We start from the raw sequence: 22,087 nt of genomic DNA, 5'->3' as shown, positions 1-22,087 counted from the left end.
CATGTATATCACAAAGCAATTTTTCTGCAATTTGTTTAGTTAGACAGTATGTTTGATGCAATTTACAAGGTGACTTTTCAAACCCACTTAAAACATTTGCATTTTTATGGTGGAATTCTTTCACCTTAGCATTTTTTTTCATATATATACAATTAGCATATCATATATATCACAAATACAAGTAGGATTATTTTTGTATTTTCCTTATTTTTAGTTATTCTTGGTTTTATATTCAGTATTTTTCTAGTATTTGTAGATAGCTGAGTAAGTCAATCAGAGTGAGTGTTACTCATCAGCAAAAATGTATGGTGTTGAATAGTGTAATTGGAAGTAGAAATCTAAACAAAATTCCCCACTTGATTTGAAAGGCAAGCTTTATTTCTGCATTTTAGCACCGATGTATTTAATGTAGTTTCTTCTCTTTTTGTATGTTTCTTACCAGGATTGTTGTCTTAAATCTTAAGTTTGAAAGTTGACTCTATTGAGCATGATCTTCCTATTATTGAGTACTATATTTGAGAACTATATGGAAGACGATTTCTTATTTCCTTAGTCAGGTTTTTTTTGATGGATTTCAACATCACTTAGACATATATAAAGTGAGTGTGCACCAGGTTTTATTGTTTCCTTGTGCTGCCAAGTAATTTTCCTTCCTTTTTTCCTCAAGGCTTTCACGGATCAACAGAAGAATCAAAAATCACTAAAAATGATAGAAATTTTTTTGCCAAAATCTTAAAAATTGACAAAACACTCAGAGGAAATTATGTTGTCTGAAGAAGGTACTTTACCTTTTCAGGCTAGTATATCTGCCATTAAAATACCCTTATAAACCATTCTTTCCATGCTGTGGTGTGTGCTGAAAGAGGCACAGTTAAATGGTGTGCAGCTGCTATGGCATGTGCCAAAGTTTAGACTGAGCTAAGTGAGGCTTAGAAGCTTCTTTGGCATACAGATGAGTGATACTATCCCAACCATGCACTCTGTCTTTTTACCTGAAAATCTGATGCTATCACAAAAAATAACAAGTATCAACAAGCACTGTTTTGTTCTCTACTGGAATTGTGCTGATTTTAATTATCAGTCAGAACATTAAAAAACAGATTGCTTTTTGACCCTTTGCATGTTGAATTGTTGGGAAATAATTTGTTTGGTTTTTGCACTGCTTGGCACCAATTTCATGCCTTTCAATTGTATGCCATTACAAAGTACATTTTCTTCCATTTTCTGCTGTTCTGACATCATCAAGTCACTACCCAGTTCTACAGTGCTCTTGTTGCTAAGAGCCTCAGCTCACAAGGCAAAAGGAAATATGTGCATGTGAAGAAAAGAATCTGGTATTATTTCAAGCTTCTTCCTGCTGTTCCTGGTGTGCTCCATGTTAGAGGTTAGGGAACCAAGAAGTTGCTCTCTGGTTTAAGCTTTTGGGAATGAAATGCTTTCTAGACCCGCAGTTTGTAGATCCCAAAGATGCAGCCAGATGCAACTTTGTTTACTAAAGAGCCAAGGACACATTTAACAAAGCTGCAGTACTGCCTCCTTTATACTCCTGTGTGCAGGAACATCAGAGGAAAGAAAATTCGTGGAGGAATGTGAGGTGGACAGTAAAGGAAGCTAGGGAAGGAAGAAAATAAAGTGACAGAAAAGGAAAAGGTGATAAGAAAGAAGAAAGAAGCTATAAAGTGGAAGACAAGAAAAAGAGGAGACAGAATGACCTGGAAAAGAAAAAAAGAGATGGTGTTCCTGTGAGTTCTGTGGATCATACTCGGCACATCTGTGTTAATGTGGTTTGATGTTTTGTCATAATGCTGACATGGTGCATCAGTGTAGTGGTTTGTAATGCAGCAGATTAAACTCACAATGTGCTGTTTTACAGGTCCTCAATAGCTTCTGGAGGGTTATAATCAGGATAATAATACCAATAGAGAGAGTAATGCTGCAGGTGAGGTGTAAATAGATGAAAGAGACAGCATGTGATGAGAGAGATAAATGGAGAAGACAAAAACTGAAAGAAAACTGAAGAAGGGACAGGAAGAGGTTCGTGAACAGACAGCTTTCCAGAAACAAGCCTTTGTTCTATTACGGACAGTAAGTACTACTGGCAGAAATGCTGTCTCCGGTGGGGAGGTGACAGGAGCTAGGAAAGCTAAACTCACTGATCTCAGATGAAAAACTGAGGGTGGAAGTATAAATCATACTTAGAGGAAGTATACTAAAGCAGGGAAAAGTGAAGGTGCATTACTACCTAGAAATGTGATAGCATGTGTTACAGTGACCTGTGCCGGAAAGGTAAGACACACATTCTGTAGCACTCGATCTGAGTAGGTGTAACACGCAAAACTCACAAAACGTGTCTGCTGTTTGGAAAATGAAGATAACGTTTTTCCTCCGAGGAAGCATACAGCTCAGCAACTGTTAACTGGGTACCTGCAGGGTGTTTAAAAAAAAAAAGGAAAAGGCACACAGATTTGTTTTTTTTTTTCTATGCAAATTTTTTTTTGAGATTTTTTTTGTTTTAGAAATGGAGTAATTTTTTTCCTTTCAATTCACCATTTTTCTTCTATTTTTCAGCTTTTTTTGATTAAAACCAAATTCAGATCCTTTCTTTTCAGTCTCCTCTTTTCAGTCTTGGGCTTTCTGAATTAAATGCTGCAATATTAGCTGCCTGCAGTTCCTGTGATTGGACTCCATGGGTGGCCTGAGTAATTTTCAGACAATGGAGCTGGTTCTTTTCTCACTCACATCAGTGTAACTCATTGGCTTCAGTGAAGTTACTTTTGATTCACAATGTTGTGAAAGAAGAATTGTGCTTGCTCTTTCATGTGTTCTTTAATCTCCACAATATTTTTGCTTACATGTATAATTGATTTTCTGGGAATATCTCCTGCTGCTGACAGGTAGACCTAGGAACTTCCTAAGACAGAAATAAATGAAAGCATTTCTTAATCCACTGCTTGTACAACACTGTGTTATATAATTTCTCTCATAAACTGCTCAGGTTTTAAACATTCATTAAGACTCTGTTCTTCCTACAATGGGTAAGTTCAGATAGAAGGGTTAGTTATGTCCTGTGTAAGTTTAAAACCACAACTGAAATAATTTTCAAAAGCTCTAAAAGTATATTCCTTTCTCACATATATCTCACTTTTCAGTACAGCAACCACGATAAAGGCTTCCTTCTTGGCAAAAGGAGGCTCAGCTCTGGGAAAGCACAGCTCTGAAATTGCAGGCATGCTTTGGAAAGGTTACTGTGTATTTTTCTATTCATGGTCACATCTCCCTTGCAGACTTCAGTGGGAGCAGTCATCTGACAATAAGTTTTTACCATATCTGAAGTGCCACTCTGGAAGTAATTCCAGAAGGAGAAGGGTATGGAACAGGTGTGTACACCTTGGCTGAGGACGGATTACCGCAGACTTTGACTTACTTATGTTGGGCTGCCTTCCCTTTACCACCCTGTGATAGCAAACCCCATCCATTTTATCCAAATTTGTTCCTTGTTTATGGATTTACTGGGTCTAATTGACATGAAGCTGAAAATCATCCATCTAACCAAGATGTTTAATTGTAATAAAAGCATAGATGAAAAGCAGAGCCCAATTTTTCTCTTACATAGTGTAAATAAGATGATTCAGCTGATGCCAATAGAATTATGCTGCTACCCACAAGTGCTACTGTGATGCCTCCCTGTCCTTCTTACTTTTTCTATGGTCTTTCAGCATATATGCCCCCTGTTGTCATGGAATATAATGTTATTTTTTGCCCTATGTTGCTAAATCTCTGTTCTGCAATTCACCTTAGCAAGCCCATTGCTCATACTTTTCTTTCATGCTGAGGCTGAAGCTTGTCTTCAGCAGTTGCAGTTGTTACTGGGGAAGTTCTTGGCAGTTGTCATTTGGCAGAGGTGACTTTGGTTTGCAGCAGCTGGAAAGTGGTGGCTGCACATCACAAGGGGGGGAGGAAGACGGGTATTGGTTGTGAAAGCCAAACTGTGGTCACTATATAGCAGCCACGTGGCTGTGGTACTGCTCTGGTGACTTTTTGTCCCACCCTTTGGCTACTCTCTTTCTGATGCAGAAAAAGGTGCACCAGTTGCATCATGCAAGTACAGTAAGCCTGATACTTTTAGAACTTGCTGGAAATGCTCAAAGTAATTGTGTGGTGTGTTCATGCAACACTTTGTAGGAGTGGTAGAGTACTCTGTTGGTTTTGCTGGAATTACATTGCATATGCAATATGGGCCTAGTGTGTTTGCTCTGAGATTGCTGGACATGGGACCTCCAAGGTGAGGCTGCTGCATGTATGCAATAACATGATATGAGATTAGTAGATACCAAGAATCCCAGATATACAGACAGCTCTCAAAATCTTCCTGAAAAACACTTCTCATTGGAAAAGAGGGCAGACAACCAATCTAAGGCAACCTGGATTTATGGTAGCTGTATCTAACCATGTCTACAGGCCTTCCTGCTACTACAATGCCTTCATGCCCCCCTAGCTAGTTCTCTTTGATCTGCAAATTTTGTTTATCAAAAGTCTGAGAGATACTCTGCTGTACGCTTATGTGGAAGAGCAGTAAGCTCTGGAATCCTCAGTGCACCACCATTCTCAGCTTTACAGTTGGCAGCTTTCAACCCAGCACGTGTTGTTGGGCTGTTGAAAGAGGGCATTGCCTCTGGTCATGATCTGCTGCATGCTCAACAACGTGCTGATGGCAGGCCAAGGAGAGAGCAGTGAGGCAGGTCAAACTTGTTTCTTTCACCCACGCAGCACTGGGCCGAAGGAATTGTTTGCTAGGCTGTGAGCTACACAGGCCTGATTACGGAGGTTTGGGGAGAGTCTGGTTTGTCTTCTCCCAGATGCTTCCTAACCTGTTAAGTGCGGGTAGTTTTGAGGCTTAGAGCTCTGATAGGTGGTCTCTGGCAGAGTTATCTGTTCAGTTCAAGACGTTACCATTCTCAACTGTCTGTTTTAGCCAACTGCTAGCTAGGTATTACCACACTCTTATGATGGGAGATTCCAGGTTATAGGCTGGCATGTTAAAATCTACCCACTTTCATTGCTCTCCTAGAATGGTCATGACCTCAGGCAGTTGAGAGAAATAATATTTTAAAACATAGGAGCTAAATCTGCCAGAACTTGTTGTTCAGAGTCTTTGGTTCTAAACCATAAGTGGAAGGAGTCCTTGCTAGTGCCTGCAGGCCTAAGGACAACCATTCTTGCTTTTACTGCCACTGAGATCCTCTGTCACCCAGAGGTCCACTGCTTGGTTGTATGGAGTACTGGTATCATTACAACTTAAAAGGGCAAGGAGTATGTATAAAGGCACTTCAAAGTCAATGATATCATATTAAGAAAAAGTGAGGGTTGTTCTTTGGAAGGTGAATTATTGAAGAAAAAATTCTCTTGGAATTTTTGTAGTTTATGTCATCTTGAAAGTGGTTGATGATCTCACCATGGAGTTCTTAGGTTTTAGTGGCTGTTCTGATTCACTAAAAACTGCAGACATAGTAGAAAAATAGGTTGAAATCTTCATTTATATGAGGAATAAAATTATATCACATCAGAGTAAAAGATGAGGTTTTAATCTTAATTTCACTAAGAAATGGTGTTGATATGATATTGCTGTCTTTATTTATCCATCTGTTTCTGGAATGGAAGAAGACTGGAAGCAGGACCGGGGTCTCCTCCTGCACTCGTCTGAGGACGTCTTGTGGAATTTTGTTAACAAAAATAATTTTAAAAGCTGGTCAATCATAAGACTCAAGTCCACAGGAAATCAAACTTCAGTAGTTCTGATGTTTACACATACACTTACCTGGCGGATTAAGCCAAACTGGCTGGAAACAGTTACGGATACTGGCAGTGTGCCCTGCCCACCTCCTACAGGTTACCACTTCTGTAGTAAGAATGGCTCAATGCCTTGTTAATCAGCACCTGGGTTTCTGCATTTCCCAGATCGGCCTATTAAGGCAAGCCAACATCAGTTTCTGTTCAGGCTTAAGCCATAGCATTCCTGCTGTGGGAGATGTCTTGCAAGAGCGATCACTGTACAGAGAGGGGTAGATGATTTCTTTCTCAGCTGAAGCTTAATCTATAGGGTGAGACATATATGAATGCCTTTAACATTATTTTGTCTGAGAGAGGAGAATTTTTAAATTATTGATCTGAAAGATCAGCAACGCTTAACGGAAATGTAAAATTAAGGTGGTTTAGGATGTGGATTATAGCAGAAGGATGCCAAGAGGAAGAGTCATGGCCATTAGTTGGTAAGACTAAGTCTATCCATCATATTTGTCAATGTAATTTTGCTTCTGTTTGATTTTTCAATACAACAGCTAAAAATGTAAAATAAAAAAATAATTTGTCATAAATCACATTTAATTTAGAAAATAGCAAATATTGGCAATACCTGTTCTCTGCATGATGGATGTGTTCCCTATGACCCTGTGCACAAATAGATTCCTAGTGCACGAAGGGTCACATCAGCATTTTCCCGTGATATATTTCAGACAACGGGGCCATATAGACGTAAAAGGCATAGTGACTAAAATGTTGTTGGAAGGTGAGATGCTATGCTTTACTGGGGTTTTTGCCCTCCCAACGCATACGCCGTTCTCAGCCATGTCCATTTAGCTCCGCCGGGCGCTGTTACCGCGGCTGCGGCCGGGCCGCGCTGAGGAGCGGCAGGACGGTCCCGGGCTGTAAAACATCCTGGGTTGTGGAGCCCCGCTCCGCACGGCTGCAGCGCAGAGGGGCGGGCGGGAGGCGCCGGGGAAGCCGCCGTCCCCCAACCCACACCCAGCACACACACACGCCACAAAAAACACACAACCACAACTGCCCGGACGGCGGCGAGCGGACCCGGCGGCAGGTGGCGGCCGAACCGGCTCGGCTATTTAAGGCTCCGGCTGCCGTAATCTCGATGCCCAGCGGAGCAATCCTGTACCCGGGAAAGGGCTGTCCCGACCCCGATTGGAGAAGCGCCGCAGCCCCCGTAGCCCTCCGCTACCAGGTGCGACGGGCGGGGAAAAGGGCGGGCGGGGCGCTGAGCGGCCCCCCACAACCACACAATACCCACCAACCAACACCACCACAGGGCCAACCGGCCGGAGAAGGGGCGGGGAACGCGCGGCCTTTTCCCACACCGCACTCCGCGGGGACTTAAAATGAACACCCACGGCGCAGAGCTGGAGGACGGCATATCTCCTCCGTCCGTCGCGTCGGTCCGCCCCCTCGGGGCGAGGGGCCGCAAGCCCGCAGCACGGCGTACGACTGGGCACGCTAACAGCGGCTCGGCAACAACCCCCGCGGCTGTCGCTCTCCTCCCGCCGCCCGGCAGCGGCAGCGGGTTGGCGCGGCGGAGCGAGCGCGGCGGGTGAGTGCTGCCCGCCCGAGCCGTGTGGGGGCTGCGGGGCGAACGGCGCTCGGGGAAGGCGAGGTAACGCCCGGTACGGGGGCAGCGCCCCCGACCCGCGGGGTCGGCCTGGAGCGGGGGGGGGGGGGTGTCCCCTCGCTGTGGGGGTTTTCCCTCGCTGTGGCTTCGCGGCTCCCGGTTCCTTGGAGGGTTTGAGGAAATTCGGTAAATGGTATCGCAGTGGACACCTCACCCTTTATAAAAAGTGAGCCTATTCTGCCGGTGGCTGTGGTGTTCTAAGAGCGGAAAGCAGAGTGGAGTTTGGGGGGTGAATAGCCTTAAATAGAAAAGGGGATGGCTTAAGCTATGAGTAGCTTGAATTTTGTCATGTTTCTCCTTAATGCTGCTTACTGAGCTAAGTAAAATATCAAACGCAGTACATCTAATCTAGCTGGAGCAATAGAAACTACCCTTCAGAGCCAACAGCACAGCAGAGCTCCAGCACTGCAGATGTTTTATTACTGGGCTTATTAGAAAATGTGCAAACAGTCCAAAGTTGCTCACTGCAGATTGGTGCGACAAGTTTTACACCTATGGGATTTGGCTTTCAGTTTCAAGCGGATCAGGAGAGCATAGGACTGAATGGGATGTCCTGGTATCACTAGCAGCTTTAGATTGTAATCTTGTTTGGAAATTGATCTAATTCATCTTGAAATCCAGTCTTGAAGAAAGTAAGGGCTGTGGGCCTTAAACCTTCATCTGCACCTTCTTACCATGTCTTTTGGCTATACTATTGCATTTCTTATTTTTATGATGTGAAGAATTGATGTGGAAACAGTAAGATGAGGGGAACATAAATGTTTAATGCCTTTGATGGTACAATGCCTGGTAACTCTTCTGCTTCTTTATCTTCTTCCAGTGAGTGCAGACTTGTTTCTATCAGAAGTTCCTAATGTTTTCATATTTGCGGTGAATGAATGTGGAGTCTTAATGTTGTGCTTTTTCTTCTAAATTTCAAGTAGAAACAGAATTGCAGGAAAACCACTGCATGTTAATAGCAGATGAAAAAAAAACATATTTTTAGCTCTTACTGAGTATGATGGAAAAGCTGTGTTATTAAGTTTTTCGAAGTTACTTGTTCAATAGAGTAATTTGAAATCACACTAGACGTATGTAAGCAGTATCTTGCTGAAAATTGTTACTTTCAAGTGTTTGGTAGTGTTTATTTACCTGAAGACTTCATTGAAAAGCTGAAAGAGTGAAGTTCTAACCATGTGTAATTATTGTCTAACTGAATGGTTAAGACAGTAATTTTGGCTAACCCAGGAAAATACTACTGCTTAAAAATTAGTGGTGAAGAACCAACCTGGATATAGTACTTTTTTCTCCTGAATTACAAAGTAGTTACACTAAACCTCCCTCCCCACCCAGCTTTCCACTAGCTCAAAACCCGCATCAGCTGATTGAGTGGTAATCAATGACTATGCAGTTTGAGTGATAAAGTGTCTGCTCATGTGTAGTCCACTAAATTCTGTAACTTGATCAGACTTTGTTGGACAGCTATAAGAAGATACTTGGGGGGAAAAAAAGCATAGTGTAGTTGAAGCTGCCTTTGACCTACTAATTTTGGTCACTGTCCTCAGGGCAAAGAAATTGTATGTAATCAGAAGCTTGTTATGTTTCTTTTAAGTCATAAGCTTTTGTTTGACAACATGAATGTTTTTCTTGTAAATTAAAAGGGAGTCTGCTAAACAACAGTTAATTTTCATGTTAAACAAGATATAGTTGAAAATGACTAAGAGATATGAAAAAATGTTTATGGCTGAACGGTTTTTTTCGATCTCACATGAAACACTGTGTTTACACCTGGTCCTTGAATTGAATTAAAATACAACACTATTAATTTGCTGAATTAAAACATGAAATTATTGGTAGTTCATTTACTTAAACAGCGTCTATCGTGATAAGATTGTATGAAATCAGGCTCGCAAAACTTGGGTATCTATGAGACCAACCACAGAGGCTGACTGACTATAGTGTCTTCTCTGCCTCTCTTTTTTTCTCTAAACCATCATACCTTTCTCCTTTGTGGGCATCATTGTTTAGTATTTGCTGCTAAAACTCCTGAAAGTCAGATCAGATGCTTTCAGTGAAAGTTGCTTTTCTTAAGGGCCCTGTACAAGTTTCTTAGGAGAAAGATTAGTCTTCTAATGCATTTCTTGCAAGGGTTGGTTGGAAGGTTTTTTTGTTTAATTCCATAATTTGTACTAAAATGAATACCTGTCAAACACTGAAACATTATGTAATAAAATCTTCTAGTACTAAGGAAGCAAAACAAAACATGACTTTCTCTTGTCCAAGAGATTATGTCAGTGTCTTTGAAACTCAGAGGTACTAGTGTAGTCATTGCAGGTGAATAAAATCTGTAGCATCACGAGAATTGCTATATTTTAGTCAAAAGGATGAGATAGGTGTGATTGATATTCAGTGATTTTGCTGTTTTTCTGAAGAGAATTGTCCTTCACCTGGATTTTGGCTCCCTTCACTTTAGGAATTAAATCAACTGATTTTTTTTTTCCTTACATTGTCCAAGAGGAGATTTGGTTACTACAAATGAGGTGATGTAATAACAAAGTTTTTGACCCTGGGAGCAGAATCTGTAACATACAGCCCTTCTCAATGGGTTTAAAATGGAAGATACTAAATTCATTGTTTCTTCAAATGGTAAAGTTTTAGAAAATCAAGTTTAACACCCATTGGCTCAGGTACTTTAAACTGTGTAAAAACTGTGTAAAGTTTGATTTGTGTTTTATATCTTCTTGGTCAGTAGAGGCAGATGGAGAAGTATGTGGAGAATTGAGGATACTGAATATTCAGGATAGTAATTGAAATTGGAAGTTTTAATAGAGTAACATTAAAAACTATGCAGGATTAGTATGCTACTGAACTAGAACAGGTAACCAGAAAACAATTGGAATCAACTAGTTTGATGCAATGCACTGCAGCATGTGTACATTAAAATTATAGTTTGGATTAAAAATGTGTTTAGGAACTAAATCTTCTGATTACTCCCACTTGCTGCCCTTTGATTTGTGTTGCGTAGCTATCCCAGAGCATGCAAGCCCTAGATAGGCCCTAGGAGCACATCAAATATGTTCTAAGAACCGTGGAGTCCCTAGGACAGGATTAAAGGTGGTCTGAAGTAAACACATGAAATCCATATGATATAGGTGCAGGTTTAACTCAGCAAATCTACTCTTATTTGTCCTGCATTCTGTTTATATAGCTGTAGCTCTGTGGGTACCAGTCAGAGGATGTTTATTGCTCTTCAGTTCTGGGGAGAATAAATAGAAAAGGAGATGGAGGGGAAAAAAAATTGAGGTCATCGAACTTTCTGCTACTACATCTTTGAAGACAAAAGTATTTTTTTCCTGATCTACCTGTTTCAATATACTCACCATTTACCCTGCAAAGTAAGAATATTGTACTTAATTTTAAAAAAGTTATTATTTTCATTGGTGGACTTCTCTATTTCTTTTTCCTGATGAAATTCAAGTTTCTTACCACCTGCAATGCATATACAGTTTCAAAACTCTAAACCATGTTCACTCATTCTGTAATGCATGTGAAATAAAGTGGACATAAGTGTATTATATAATTGTATCAGTTTTTGCTGACCATTCGGTTGCTTTAGTAACATTAAGTTATGCTATTGTATAAGTCTTAATTTTATTTTTATATCTTTTCATAAGTAAAACCAAAGTGACAGCAGTTTTTGAATAGATACTAAAATCATTATTTAAATATTTTAAAGGAAGCCTTTTGCCTTTCTTTTCCCCTTTTCTGTTTGACTTAATGTAACTTGATGTTTTATGAGTTTGTAACCTCTGCCAGTCTTGGAGTATGAAACACATCACCATCAAAGTGGAGATGTATGTCAGAAGTTTGTGGCTTCTGGAAAAATATCATTCTGTCTTGCAAATACTGGCGACTCAGGCAAAATGACTGAAGCATTGAGAGACTGACACTTATGTTTAGAATTGTTGAACTATTTATTTAGACCTCATGAAACAGCTAAACATGCAGCAACTGAAAAGTCCACTAGCTCTGATGATAGGAAGCTTTTCAGTATGCTGTGAAATTGTGCAAAGTTTAGACTTCAGTGATGAAGAAAAGACCTAAAATACAGATGAGCCCTCAAGTGTGAACACAGTGCAAATTGAGAACTATTATCTCTGTAAATACACAACCAGAAAGCTGCAGTGAGGCTATTGCTCCCCGAGGCTGACCCAAAAACCTCGCTACTATGCTTATCTGATTTCATTGTTGTGTTTTAGAATCCCATTGGCAGCAGTCAATCTGGTAAGAATGAGATGAGTTTTAACTCTGGAGCTTCTTGGGACAGGAGTGGAGACTTTAGAGCTGGCAGTTGCACTAGTCATTGGTCCTCCCTGACCTTTCTGTAAAGATAAAATACATGCAACTTTGGGTCACAAAAATGTATATAGTGTGCAAATGTTAAAACCAAAACCAAATACAACTTCTAGATATAAAACTCTGGGCATAATTTTATACTATTAAGGCTTAAGTGGAAACATTGAACAGGTTGAAACTTTTAGTGAATAATATTTGTACTGATTAGTTACCTGTCACAAACACTTTCTGTGTCTGCTTAAAATAGTTAAATGGAGAATGGACTGAAATTACCTTCTGCTTCTCTTCACAGGCTAAAGAACAATGGCTTCCTTCAGCAACCTGACTATCGGCATTGCTGTTGCCAGTTTTACTGTATTTCAGCTCCTGTTCCATGTTTTAAGTTCCTGGGTGTCAACACGAATAACACCAGGTTTTAAAAATCTCAGCCAAAAAAGGAAGATTGAATGGAATTCAAGGTAGAGTGTTCAAAACAACTACAGCTAGTGACCTACCTGAAATCATCAACACCTGAACCACCCGTGTGTGTGTATATATAAGACTGCAGAAAACCTTAGTAGTTAGTTATTAGTTAAACATATGTAAAGATCTGAGGGCTGGCTTCAAGCACTCAACAAATTATGCATATGAAACGTTGAGACCGCTTCATGAACACACAGCATTACAAACACTTGTACATTAAACACTTTGTTAAACCGTGATGCTGACATGAAAGTCAGTAAAAAAAGAAAACAGTGCCTGGTGAGAGGTAATAGGCTGAAGTGACGCTCTGTGACACTTCTAGTAAAGAGAAGAGATACAAAATTCCATTTCAAACTGATATGAAAATCAAAGCTATTGCAATTTATTGCATGATCTAAATGCTAGTGTATCTCTGGGCACGCTTTTGGGTGCGGAGCAGTTTGCTCTCTGTTTTCTGGTGCTACTACGCTACAAACTGTTTTATGTAAGTTATGGTTTCCCAAGAAATTTAATATTTGGTATAGTATTTAAGAGAGTCAGGTTTGACAGGTACATCTATGTGTTGACTGGGAAGGAGACTGCAATAAGAAGAAGCTATGGCAGACACAGGGTATACATTCAGGAAAGAGTTGTGGAAACTCAATCTAAAAACCTTCCTCACTCCTTTTGTGTTTCTGCATTCCATCACTGAGATGGACCCACCTGCATTACACTTGTTTCCTCAGATAGAACACTGTTAGAAACTTGTTCAACCCTGTAATTCTTTTCTGGGCACTTCCCTCTCTCTTAAGCCATAAAAGAAGTACAGGGTGCTAATTGCAAATGGGATGATCAGTGAGGTTTTATTTGCAATATACTGCTCTGAGAGGGTATTTGTAGTACACAGGGTTCTCCAGTTGGTACAGTACAGCTTTGTTGGAGTAGCCTATTACAACTTCAAAATATTTTTTCAGACCTTTATCAAATTTGAAGTTTAAAAATATGTACTGTATGGCTGTCACTGCACTCAAAATGCATTAGTTGCATCACTGTTCCTCCTCAGTCATGTTTAGAGGTAGTATCAGGTGGATACTTTTAAAGTTGTTTCCATTGTTCTAGGCAGCATTAGCAATTCAAATAGTCTTGCCCTTCCATTTGGCAAATGTCCGCTTGCATTGTTCTTAAAGGCATCATCTTAATTTCAGTTCCATCTTTGAATAATTACCTATTGCCAGAACAACGTTGTAGGATGGCAGTTCATAATATCAGTGCAGCTTAGGTTTATCTCTCTGTTACAACTGATAATAGAGGCAGACAGGGAAACTAAACTGTTAGCATTTGGAGCTGAACTTCTGTCTCTAAGCCATATCAAGTGGCCCTTGAATTGCATAATAAGCTTTGTGAGAACTTTCCCCATGTGCTGGTGTAGTGCTTTGCATAATAACATATGAATTGTTTCGAACATAACAAGTGTGCTGGAAATAAGCTGCTCCATAATCTCTGGGCTACTTTGTAGTAAGATGTTTAACTGCTCAAGTTGATACAGCATCCCAGGCTATGTCCTTTTTTACCTCTTTCTGCGTTTTTTCTTGGGCTTGATAGCAGGATGTAGATGTTGGCACAGAGATGAGCTGTGATCCAGGACTTCATCCGTTTCTGAAGTTAGAAGGCATGAAACACAAACCATGATTCATCAACAGTTTATTGATGTTATACCTGAGGAGGGCATGAAGTGAAAGAAAGGCTAACTGTGCTTGTGCTACTTCAGCTCTGCTAACCAAACACAGTATTTGGTCAAACTGCCTTATCACTCCAGTATTTCACCAAAATTAAGAGACACCTCAATCTTCTAAGTTCAGAGAGGGTAGATGGATATATATTTATTCTGCAGACAGCTCTGCAGATAAAGTTACTGTTTCCCAATGAAATGAGTTGGGTTAACTTAAATGATTTAAAAGTAGATGGTTGTTATTTTGTCCTGTATTGAACTGGTGTAGGGAGTGCACACACAAATGATTCTGTTGGCAGTCCTGAAGGAAACTGGCACAGAGGATGGTTATGCATTTTTATCAGCTTAGCTGGGTCTGGAAGAGTGCATCTGCCTGAAATGGGCTGTAGCATTGAAAATATATTGTTACAGTTTGGAGGGCTTTGTAATTAAGAATTTGAGCTGCAGCTCTTTCCATACTGTCAATCTGTTCATTCTGACCTTCCAAGAATTAAGAACCAATAAAGTAAGTGGTTCTGGCATCTTAAGTATGCAGATGCTCAAAATGAGTTAAAAACTATATTTTGACACATGTAGTATAACTCCTCAAGTTGTTGTGCATAAATTCCTGTCACCTCTCCTATAATACGTTTGTACTGCTATTAAGTAGTTGTGGAAAAAAAAAATATATTAATGAAGGAACAAGTATGCACTGCTGAATTGCAACATTTTTGTTTGCAGTTTAACGAGGAGTTAAAGGATGCAAGCTTTGACAGGAATTTCAAGGAAATGTACGGAGCTTGATAACTTGACCTAGATTCCATATTAAAATGCAGTGTTGTACTATTTCCCTTCTTCTGTCCTGTCTTCTATGGAGAAACTTCAGAGTAAAGGAGGAAATCTGCTTCTGCTGCCTTTTTTTTTCCTTTTATTTCTCCCCCTTCAAGTGCTATGCTTGTGTCTAGCTTGTGTTCTAAACACTTAGGTTCAAATAAACAGCCACTCCAGAGACAAATGCAACTGTAAACTCATGAGTATATTCTAGGACAAATTTTCCTTCTTGCAGCTTTATCCTCTCCTCAAGTTCAAAAATTCCAGGTTATTTCTCAAACACTAATAGTGCATGCCTTACTTTGTTTTAAAAAAGGAAGCAAAGTTCCTGTCTTTGTTAATTCTGTGTTGTAAGAGTAGACCTTTTAATTAAACAATTGTCATTACAATTCCAATAATTAAATTTTCTTTCTTTGTTAAAAAAAACGGGGTGGGGGAAATGTAACCTGTGCTATAATGGCTATTAATTGTTCTCATCCAGCTTCTCTTACATTTGGATTATTAATCTCCTTTAATTTGCTGGAACACTATTGAAAAGGTGCTGAAAATAGCACGATGACACTCTTTAAACAAATTGTAAATAGAGTCTTCTTTTATGAAAAGTTACAGAATTTTCTATTGCCAATAGATAATAATATAACTTCTGGAAACAGAATAGGGATTATAAGCTGCTCTTTCTTTGCAAAGTCTTCCACAGGAAGGAAGATGTTTTCTTCAGATCTTGAATGGTAAGAGTTTGGACTCCTGAGAGTGCCTTAAGGACATTTAAAATATTACTGACCTCCAAATACATGTATTCAATGTGTACAAAGACTAGTCTAGTAACTAACAGCATTTGTACATTTGTGTGCATATTGTTAATGCTGTGAATATGGTGTGAAGATGTTTCCAATCACACAGCATTGAACCTAGTTCTCATCTTTCAAACAGTATCCATGATTCAGTACAGCTGTTTTGTCACATAATTTTTCTGTATTCCTAGTCACACTTGAAAAATGGGAAAGTGGACAGTAGCTACACAATATTAGATGCAGTTTACAGTAGTGTTAAACCCATGGCTAGAGAAAGAAGGTTACACAGTTTGGACCCGTGCCCATTGCATTGTTCTACCTTCCAAGAATACATGTGGACTCAAAAGGGCAGGAGTGGTGCTGGCCTGTGTGCTGGCAGAAACCCTGCTGGGGCCTCTGTAAATAGGTATTTCTCTTTAAGTGCTTGTTAACATGCAGAGTTTATCTGCAGTGTGCATGCAGCCTGTATACTGGAGACTATTGTCTTTGGAAAAAAAAGTGTTGAGTACTTGAAGCAGAGACAAAGCAACTGATTACTGTGGCATATTGGAGGAGAGAAATATAAAATAAAGCTGCAAGCTGCTAGTTCATATGAACTTGTAGCTATTATACCTCGGGTACTCAGCTACAACATTTTGTTATAAAAGTTTTATCTTTGAAAACCAGACTACTTCAAATGCACTAGAAGTTCTGTCTGAAACTTAAGATTTTTCATTTAATGCCACTTTCCAAACCTGAACTTGGCAGAGTTGTTATGGGTCATCTATTAATTTGGTGCCTGAAAAGAGAAACCTGCTGCTGCAGGACTCACGAGCCAATCCAAATATGAAATGCACACAAATTTTCCAGCAAATGGGAGAATCCAGAAAGCATTTGTTAGAGAACTAAATATCATATTGTCTTTAAGGATTCATTAATATATGGAATAATTGGAGGAAAATTTAGATCTGTGTTAACTTTTGAGGCTCTACTTTCTATCTAGTATCACCAATCCTGCTCCAATCTAATGGATTCTTTCTTTTTGACTGTTTTTTCCTGCCTGTCATTGGGTAAGTGGCTGGATATAGCGTAAAGAGCAGATGACTGTCTTCCACAGAATTATCTGGATGGAGTTGAGAATGTCTTTGGAAACGTCCTACCTTAAGCACAGTAATAAGAATTTGTGAATGGCAGTATGCCATTGTGACTGTGATCTCTTTTTCAGGACAGTGTCCACATTCCATGCCTTGGTGGTTGGAGGGTTTTGCCTATATATTTTGTTGTACGATGATGCTGTTAATGCTGACCATCTCTGGTAAGGCACGTTACATATATATTGTGTTTACACAATAAAATAACATAATTGAGGAGAAAAAAAATCCTGCAGTGTATTAATTACTGAAATAATTATTTCATTTCCCTTTAAAATATGCAGTTGTGATGTGTCCATTTTTATGTCTGTACTATTTGAAAATCTGATAATTATTTTGTCAGTATTAATGTCTTAGTTCAGTGTCTACCTGTTCAGAATAGGTAAAATACAAGCAATTGATTTGCAATAGCGTATTAAATTACTAAAGAGTAAACTGTGACTAAGTCAGCATGACTGAAACTATGCTCTTTACTCTAATAATTTTAAAGTGAAATTGAAAAGCTGTTGCAGATCTGGAGAGTGTATGTCTGTGAAAGTTGGAGTGGCCTATTATATGTCTAAAATATATATGTCTAAATTGATAAATGAAGATGTTTATATTTCTGCCTCCCATAAAGCTCCTTCAATCTTCATTTTAACAAAAGTATGAAAGTTTCAAGAGCTAAACACTTCACAAGCAATAGGAATATTTAATAAATGGGCTTCTAATATTTTATCTAGTTAACAAAATATTCTATAGTAAGCTTATATTTTCTTGATTTTTTTTTAATGATATTGTTTTGTTTCACACATTTTTGAGGGAGGAGGAACAATATGGCTTCATTTTGTTTGAGTTAATTATAGATTGGTACCAGTGTTTTGATACTTCACTCATTACCCTCTGGAACTGTTTCCCTATAGAAGGAGGAGACCATATTTTTCCTGAGGAATAGCTAATTATTTTAAGTTTCATTTCATGTTTCTGTCATAGACTGTTGCATTTCACCTTGTCAAAGGACCACACTGGGAGACAGTTTAAACTCACATAAATACAGTATCTGATGCTTGTTCTGCTCTTACATTATTGTAAGTTAATGACAATGTAGCATGGACTAGACGGCATTGGGTTCTTGAAGCATTCTGCCATGGACCTGTTATGTGACTTTAATAAATGTAACACTAATGCATAACACATATTTAGGCAACATTGGCCTCTTCTGTATGTAGTGATATATGATTAAGTTGGCTGCTTTTTTTTTATTGCATCCTGATATCTTTAGAGAGATCAAATACAGTCTGAATATCTTATGAGATCTGTTAACCCTGTTGAAAAGCAGCATGTTATTGTGACTCTCTTGTTGAGTGTTGTAGGCTTTATCAGATAGAAGCTTTTATCCTAGTTTGTCTGAGGAGATGTCGTTCTAAACAGTACAAAAGAAGTCATGAATGGAAGAAATAAAAACCTCTTGGTGATGACAAATAAATTGGATCTTTACATTTCCTAAATTTTCAGAAGCAATTCCAAGAAAAATTCAAATTAAATAGGAATCAAACTATTTTTGTTCTTAGTACGTTTGAGAAATTTTCTGTTGCATTATACATAAATAGATATTTTTGCATAATATATTGAAAACTTAATGTTGCTTATGAAGCCTTAGTAAGACTGAAGAGGAAAAAACCAAATTATATGGGAAACACCAGATGGACTGTTACAAGGCTGCTCAGTCTGGGAATGTAATGCCCTTATAAGATGTGGGACTTGGTCATTTACAGACATGAAGGATGCATAAGCCTTTCTGTAGGAATCTCTTATTAATAATACAAGAAATATTTGTGAATCTAGTTTCAGTAGTTTGTGAGTAAATGTCTAGGAATCCTTCATGCAGGTTGGTTGCACAGCTCTAGCCCAGGTAGTCTGAAAATGCTCAGATTTTTGACTGCTGGGAAGGTTTTGATACAGACAATCTTTTCCTTTAGTTATTTTCACCATCTTTGTGTAGTCATTGACTGTATGACAGTATCCAATCATTTTTTTCTGTATAATTTAAAGATATCTATAATGAAAAATCTATAATGAAAAACCTATTATCTGTAATGAAAAATCACCAGTTCTGAGCCTCTACATATGCCAGCATAACTTCTGGGTTCATGCAAAGCTTAAATACATGGTGATAGTGATACCCCAATATCTTGGAAGGGATCAGAACTTCTGCTAAGGGTTTGGGTTCAATGGAGAGAGAATTGTGGTATTACTGAAAATAGATAGGATAGCTCATAACAAAGACTGGAGCATTGGTAAGTTACAGGGAAGCATCAGTGTTGTGTATATATACATTTTTTTTATGGTCTGGAACTTCTCCTCACGCTTTTCCTTTTTTTCTATATGTACTACAGACTAGCTAACATAAACTATGTAGAAATTGTTTTTGAGGTGGTGAGAATCACACAGTAGGAAATGTGGAGGTGGTAGAGATCAGATAAGGAGAGGGAGAAGATGTAAATAAGTGAAATAAATGAATTAAGTTGTAGTCTCTTTCCTATGACTGTTCACTTTAAAGTCATTACAGTTTTCAAAGTCTGATGTTTGATTAGCCTTTTATATGACTGTATCTGCAAAGAACTTTGAAGAAAGTCAGTTGTGTACTTTTGTTTGTTCTGTCTGCCTGTGCATGTTCACGTGTAATTCATTTGCCACACATTCTTCCGTAGCAATCACCAAAGAGATAGCTCTTCCCATTTGCTTATTCAAGTCACTCCCTGTTTGTCATTCCTGGCTCTTGCTTGCATCAAAACTAGGCTGCAGACATCAGGGCTCATTAACTCCATTGCACTTTCCATTCAAGGAGGTAGATGAGGAAATCTGGAATATTTTAGACTAAACTCTAAGTTTTCCGTTAATTGAGATTAATTTGGGATTCTAACATGGACTTTACTTGAAGGGAAGAGACAGATGGACAGTGCAGCCATATATGTTGAAGTGTTGGTTTAGAAAGTCTAGAGAAGGTTTGTTGCAAAGTGACCGTTCTCTGGGGAAAAAAGAAGGGAGGTGAACCATTCCCTGTCTTATCCAGTTAATTCATGTTTACCAATATCAAGGAACAAATTTCATATACTCAGTCTTCTCTGGAAAAAAAAATATGAAGGCTCAGTCTTTGTGCTGATGTGTTGAAGTGTGTTGGGACCACGCAGAAGTTGGGTTGTGAAGCTGCTGCTGCATCTGGGAGCTCTAACAGGAGGGCTGTAACTAAAGAGTTTCTGCTAAAGTTGTGAGAACACATCTGTCTATGCTTTATGTCTAAACCTAAAGATGTACTCAACCCACAACCTACGTAGCTCATGAAAGCAGGTTTTGAAGCCATGGAAAAATGTTCCTATCTCAAATTGTTTTCAAGAGCGCCTCTGTGGCCAACCTTAAGAGATGGAGTGAGCTTCAGACTCTCCTGATAGTGTTTTTTCTTTGCCTAGCAGCACAATTCTGATTTTGGGAGTCCTATTTTCCTGTTAGCTACCCTCTCAACGAGGGAAGCAGTTAGTTTCAGACACTAAGAAAGCCTTAAAATTTAGTGAACAGATTTTAATAATACAGGAAATCTCTTTCACTGCTCGCTCCATTTTAATAGGATTAGGAAATTAAAGCTAAGCAATAGCATTTTACTGTGTTCTGGCTGAGGTAGACTTTGTACTGGAGGTGGCTGTAAGCACAGTTAGGTTCCTTTTTTTCTTGGAAAGTTTACCACAAAGGTTGCTTTCACAGCTTGTCTTGGGCAGTCCACACTTTATGAATGGGTTGATCTGTCACTTGAAACTTGATTCATACTTACACAAAATGTAGCTAGATTAGTTGCACAACTTACTTAAAAAAAATAAGTTATGATCTTTATGTCAAGGGAAAAGAGATTTGCTTACCAAACTCCTCAAAGTAGGAATGCACAGAGGACAGTAGAGGAAAGTACAAATGTTGCTTGCTGTAATGTGTATACTTCCATTTTTTATCTGTAATCACAAGTCTGGGTTTGTTGAACACTGTAGAGGAACTGAAGTTGTGTGTGTGCTACGAAGAGATTTGCCTGCTGCATGTTTGGCACCAAAAAAGTGTGAAACTTCTCTGAAAAGCATTTCTCCTCGAAGGTTCCTTGGCTTCAAAGAACTGGCAAATAATTCCTTTCATGTCTGCTTCTATTCTGTTTATCCCTATAAGCATCCATCTGATTATGAATATGAAAAGCACCAGCTGAGCAAGACATTGTTGTCATCCTTAGGAAGGTTTTGACACAGGCAGAAAACAAAAATGGAGACACAGAGTGTCAGTTAAAGCTAAAAGACACTGACTGGGCTGTTCTCTTTGATCCTTAGTTTCCAGAGAGGCCAGCTCAGAGTACTTGCTGTGTTTGAGTTCTAACCTCTAGCAAGGCAGGACTTGATCCTCATTAGGTTAGTTAGTGGATGTCTTTTATCTGGGTAGAAAAGGAATCAATTTTCATGACTAGAACCTTGCTTAACCAGATTGTGTAATATCTTACTGATGAGCCAACAATAAGGTGACCTGATGGACACTGTGTTTGATATGTGTATGTCCTTTGCAAATTACCTTGTTATAAGGGCTGTAACTATGTATTTTTGATATGTTTACAGGGGTGACCCTTCAATTGTGAAGCTGAATATTGCTATTACCACAGGCTACCTCATTTCTGGTAATTATGCAATGTGTATATAACACATACAACCTGTATATTTATATTGAGTGACTACACCTATCTATTCATACTAAGCCGCTATGCTGAAGATGTGATATGTGCATACAATACAATTTCTACTGTGACTTTATAATTGCTAATGGAGTTGTGGGTTGTGGTGAAATCACAGGATCTTGCTAGCAGATGTGAAAGATGGAATATCTCCCCAAGCACTGAGGAAATGCCACAGTGTGGCTTTGTGATGGTTTGATATGCAACCACCAACTCCAGCTCAGTTTTGTCCTTTGGCCAATCGAGGAGGTGTTAGAGCAATGCCCTTCACTCCCTTCACAGTGTCTACAACTTGTAGCTTTTTTATCATATGTTTCTTCCTGTGACCTCAGAATGCTGGCAGAAGAATTTTAGTAGCCCTCCATACAAACCGAGGCAAATGATGCCATTGGATCTTGCCTGTCTGTCTTTTAGTCTCACTTTAAGCCAAAAGTTAGTCGTGTATAAAACAGGGAAGTTTTAAATTATTTTCTTGGTATGGTCTTTACTCCTACATATGTTTTATGTTCTTAATTTTGCTGTCTACTAAAATTGTCATGGAAATTTTGCTACGAAATGCTTTGGAGCTTTCTTTTATGTTATGTGGGGAAAATAGCGACTTATCTAAATAAAAACTTGTGACTTGAACTACTTTCAGGGAAAACTTCTTGCGTTAGGATGAAGTCTCTGACC

General features: G+C 39.0%; 1 protein-coding gene across 3 annotated transcripts in view; it reads left to right on the top strand.

Annotated features, from left to right (window-relative positions):
• TLCD4 (TLC domain containing 4) overlaps nt 1-22,087 on the top strand; it is a 34,870-nt gene that overhangs the window by 6,843 nt on the left and 5,940 nt on the right. The window contains exons 1-4 of one of the 3 annotated variants that reach the window (XM_029963222.1): nt 7,398-7,438; nt 12,081-12,246; nt 16,764-16,853; nt 21,303-21,361. In XM_029963222.1, the coding sequence (XP_029819082.1) occupies nt 12,092-12,246; nt 16,764-16,853; nt 21,303-21,361 (304 nt within the window). In that variant the 5' untranslated portion in view covers nt 7,398-7,438; nt 12,081-12,091. Of the gene's footprint in view, nt 1-7,397; nt 7,439-7,507; nt 7,620-12,080; nt 12,247-16,763; nt 16,854-21,302; nt 21,362-22,087 lie in introns of those variants that run through there. The other 2 variants (XM_018081753.2, XM_018081754.2) reach the window with 2 other exon arrangements.

The sequence above is a fragment of the Manacus vitellinus genome, unplaced genomic scaffold, assembly GCF_001715985.3.
Source record: "Manacus vitellinus isolate BGI_N305 unplaced genomic scaffold, ASM171598v3 scaffold_56_pilon, whole genome shotgun sequence".
NCBI lineage: Eukaryota > Metazoa > Chordata > Aves > Passeriformes > Pipridae > Manacus > Manacus vitellinus.
This window is presented reverse-complemented; position numbering and strand designations above follow the sequence as displayed.